The 4,671-nt window shown below is 42.1% G+C and overlaps 1 protein-coding gene across 1 annotated transcript in view; it reads right to left on the bottom strand.

Moving 5' to 3' along the window:
* The window catches only part of ttll4 (tubulin tyrosine ligase-like family, member 4), a 55,401-nt gene extending 50,938 nt beyond the window's left edge, over nucleotides 1–4,463 (bottom strand). The window contains exons 1-3 of the mRNA XM_054786602.1: nucleotides 4,306–4,463; nucleotides 1,950–2,096; nucleotides 947–1,734 (exon numbers count right to left, since the gene is read on the bottom strand). Coding sequence (XP_054642577.1) covers nucleotides 947–1,354 — 408 coding nt within the window. The 5' untranslated portion in view covers nucleotides 1,355–1,734; nucleotides 1,950–2,096; nucleotides 4,306–4,463. The remainder of the gene's footprint in view (nucleotides 1–946; nucleotides 1,735–1,949; nucleotides 2,097–4,305) is intronic.
* Between the last annotated feature and the right edge of the window lie 208 nt (nucleotides 4,464–4,671).

Below are 4,671 nucleotides of genomic sequence, written 5' to 3'. Positions count from 1 at the left end.
ACAAAAAAGCCGTCTTCTTTTCCGTTCACTACTAGTCTGTTAACATATACATATACATATATATATATATATATATATATATATATATATATATATATATATATATATATATATATATATATACACACACACACACACACACACATATATGTGTGTGTGTGTGTGTGGGTGTGTGTGTATAATTTGTATTTTGCACATTTGGATCTTAATGAGGTTTTAAGTAGAGCTACAATATGCAAAAACAAGAAGGGGGCGTGAGACAAAAAGAATTTTGAAAAAGCAATTTATAGAAAACAACAATTAAACTGTAATAGGTTGTTTATCAGCTGATCAAATGTTTAAGTCCATCGCTCAAAAAACAACAAAAAAACTCTCCATACCAGAACAAAAAATGTTCTCAGGAGGACTCAGTAATGAATAGCTCCAACCGGGTGAAGAAAAGCTACGTTGTAGTTGTATGATACAACCCGGACAGTGCGTGTGATTAAAGTTTATGAAGAGTTAATAGGCCTGCTTAATTCTACACCACCCACAGAACACTACCTCTTATAGAAGAGTCTAACGACGACGACGACAATTTGTCCTTTTTCAATAACTCCTCCTCCTCCACTCCAACGACGTATGCTCGACCACTCCTCTTTAAAGGTAAATAACATTTATCATTACGTATTATTATATCACTTTTATTATTATTGTTTTTTTTCATTGATTATCCCCGTTTAATATTACTACTGCATCCAAACTCATATTTACATACATACACATATACTGTATATGTATACACGTACATGTAGTACGTAGAATGGTCGTCTGGAACCAATTGTGTTCGTAAGTTGGGGACCTAGTGTATCTACAAATCTGTTTTTTCCTCGAAATGTAGTGGGTGTGGCTTATACACCAGAAAGTACGGTAGATAATGTTGTTGAGTGGAAGCAAAGAGACTCACCTCTAACTTGTTCAACTGCACAGCGGGACGTCCTTGAGGGATGTCCTTATGGCCAACATGAATCAAGGTGTCCCCGCCGGGGCCGACCCGGACAGAGCTTCTACCGACCCGCTTCGCTCCAGTTGACCCGTTTGAACTTGGAAGGCCGTTCGTCTTTGGTGGTGGGGTTGCAGAACTATTTGGCACGGCTGTGGACTGGCTATGGGTTCTGTTGATGATGTCATGATCCTGAGCCGGTGAGGCAACAGCGGAGGACGAGGAGGGTGGTTTGGCATGCTCTTGACAAGCAACAGGCACTCGAGCGGTTCTAACAGTCTTAAGGTTGACAGATGTGGTGGGGGACGTGGCTGTGTCACAGCAAGGCCGGGAGTCCCCGCCTCCCCAGGGGGGGGACTTGTTGGTGGGCATGACACTCCCAAAATGAGATGATGAACACAGTTCTCTGCTTGGACAGACACTTGCCTTTGCAGTCGTCAGCTCCAACTTGATAATCTCTTTGCGGATTGGCTTCGATAAGAGCTGACAGACACCATCACTGCCTACCCGCTTCAGGTGTGGACAATGAGGATGAAGCCATAGGTCTCCCCGTAAGCGTCAAGAGGGGTTGACACGTGTAGGTTGTTTGTTGTGGTCTCGAAACCGATACAATGGTGGGTCATGCCTGGGAATGTAAGCTTGATGATGTTTCTGATAATCCAAACGGGCAAACATGAGCTTCAGGTTGCATAACCGCGTAAACCAGGGAGGGCCCTTGTGCTGCTATTCTCCAGCCACTCCAGCTTTGGACACTGTCAAAACAAAACACACATTAGGCTGGTTGCTATCAAACCTTATTCACATGAAACTTTCAACAAACTGATTATTTCATGCAGATTTTTTTTATCTCGTTTACTCAGATAGTGCTGCATTCTAACCGATGTCTCGTCCACTTCAATAAATAAATGCCAAACCTCAAATAGAAAAGTGCTTTATTCGTACTTTATCATTTTTGTGCCATACTGACCCCTTAAGCAAGTGTGCAGCTATGGATGTTCATCTTGTTACGTTTGTAGCTTGCCTCTTGCGGGAGACGGCTCCATTGTTTCCACTCGGAAGCAGCTGTTAGCTTTGAGCCACACACCTCTTGGCTACGCCAAGTGACCGAAGATCCCTGCGGCGATACAGAGGAGGAGAGGCGGGATAGCGGGAGCGAAACGCCAACAGCGGAAAAGAAGGTATAAACCATGTTTACTGCCCGTCATCGTGGGGAACGTGTGATCTCGCCCCAGCAAGACGGAAGAGCTAACAACGCTAACCTGGCTGCAGATGGACTACCGTGAGTCACTTTTTCTAAATTTACTTTAAAAAGAGAACGCACTATGTATAAAAATGTAGTACACCAAACAGGTATAAAAAAATATAGATATCAGATAGAGAATGTAGTATACTGATCCAATCAAAGAAAAAGATGTTCATTCAGCAAGTCTTTTTTTGTTCTGTGTCTAAACAATACATACATTTGATGTGTCCGAAAAAAAAATAAACAGCATCCAGCAGTTTCATCTAGCTCTGCGTGCGCTTTAAAATGTTGCTACCAGGCTGTCGGCATGTAAGTCATGCCTGTTACACTTGTCTAAACTGTTGCTTGCCATCAACTCGTCAGCGCTATTAACCCTGACACAGCACTTTCACTGTGCCACTCTTACGACATTGGTTCTGTTGCTGCTGGGTTTGAACAAGTGGCCAAAGTGAGCTACATTTTCCTTTCCACTTTCCCATGCGCTCAAAATTATTATAGAAGCTTACCTGCCTGCTTCCAATTTTCATCGTCTTTGTACTTTTGGTGAATAAACACCCCCTGGCTATGACTACAACAAGACCAATATCACCACCAATGCCTGCATAACACATATGGCACCTGCAAAGCTGACGTTTACTGTAAACTTTAAGTACGGTGACCATGTTTGGATTTGCAAAAACCAGAACACCCGGCCCGGCAATGAGATGACTTATCATTTCAAAATATTTCAAGTATGCCTCGTCGGTATGGATACAAAATTGGCATGAAAATGACAAAATAACGTCAAAAATACCTCACAAATAAATACAACAGCAACATGTTTATTATGGCTTAAATAGCATTTCTTTGATAAGTTTCAACTGTGTAAAAATCACTTAAAAATCTCTGGAACTAAATAATGATGGAAATGGCGTCTCTTCTGTATTAGAAAAATCAGCCTGAACGAAAATAATAACTCTTTTCAGTGAACAAATACCTAAAAAATATATAAAAACAGCTACACTATATTAGCTACAGTAACCTCTCGTTTATGGCGGTTAACTGCTTCCAGGCCCGTCAGTGATAAATATTTTGGTAGTTTACCACCTTGTAAAAATGTTTAACATTAGAGCCCGCTAGGCATGAAAGAACACCCCTATAGTCACCTTTACACTCCTGTTTCCAATATAGTAGACACAACAGGAAAAAATATAACGTATAAGACATAACTAAGACATAATTTAGCAGCCATCACCAAATGGCTGGACCCAGTGACGGCCCTTTACGGACCCATGACCAATTGAAGTGAATGGGAGACATAACACCTGGCCGAGGAGTGGCTACATTTAAGCCGCACTGAACTGACTAACAACATTCCAGATGTCACCGAAAGGTAAACCTACGAAAACTACAAACCCAGTTCATGTAAATGATAGTGCATCATCATTTCCTGTGGAAATAGAGACACTGAGCTAATCGTACCCTTACCCTGTACCCAAAACCGCTTTGATGTATTTTTTAAAAAAACCGTGACAGAGTGAAGCCGCAAAATTGGAAGTGCGATGTGGCGATCAAATCCAGCAGCCACTCAGGCCTTAGGTCACATGCAGAAGAGTACCAATTCCATTTAATGGCCCAATCTAAAACAATGAAGACCCAATTTCATCACTTTCTTCCAAAAACAAACAAAAATCCAGGAGGCCAGAACAGGCCATGGAGGGAAACAGGGCGTTTGGTCACCGTAGTTTAAACGGGACAAATAAAATGTTGAGGCTCTCATTGATGTCCCAAAAGTTGCTCAGGATGACAAAGTTCTAGTGACACGTTTAACGTGTGGCTGGCGTCACGGCAAATTCAAGACGGTTACTTTACATATTTACGCGTAACTATACTTACAAACTTTTGTGTCCGTCTTTAGGTCATGAGTTTTAAAGTTTTATTTGTGTCTCGGAGAGAGGACTCTATCAGCAAGCTAGCTGCCTGGCAAGCTACTTGCCGCTAGCTTCCATTGGTCCGTTGGAGCACCGCAACGCCATAGCAACCACCAGCACCGCGTTATGAAAATACATTTGTACATGTTGCTAAAATGTGTACAGCTTACCTCCTTGGTCCTCCTTAAGGAGCCCAGCGTTGTTGTTTCGTAGTTTTCCTTTATTTATTTATTTATTTATTTGTTTGTTTTCGAGGAGTTACTCGCTCACATGGTGGCAAGGTATGGCCGTATGTACGCAGGCACGCACGTACGTACGTACGTACGTACGTACGTACTTCCCGAGTGACGCATCAGGGCAAAAGATCGTCTATTTTCGGTTATGATTTTTCCTCACGTTTCGGCTAGAGCGCCCCCCAATGGCTTCTGGAGTCAACGCAACTTCAGTGACCTCGTCTGCTGTATACAGTAGTTGTCAAGTAGTTTACTTTCAGAGTTGCGTATAAAAAAAAGTCAAATTCACACCTGCAAGTAGAT

Source organism: Dunckerocampus dactyliophorus, chromosome 9, assembly GCF_027744805.1.
Source record: "Dunckerocampus dactyliophorus isolate RoL2022-P2 chromosome 9, RoL_Ddac_1.1, whole genome shotgun sequence".
In the NCBI taxonomy this organism is placed as follows: Eukaryota; Metazoa; Chordata; class Actinopteri; order Syngnathiformes; family Syngnathidae; genus Dunckerocampus; species Dunckerocampus dactyliophorus.
The sequence above is the reverse complement of the archived record's forward strand: the minus strand, read 5'-3'. Positions and strand labels throughout refer to the sequence as shown.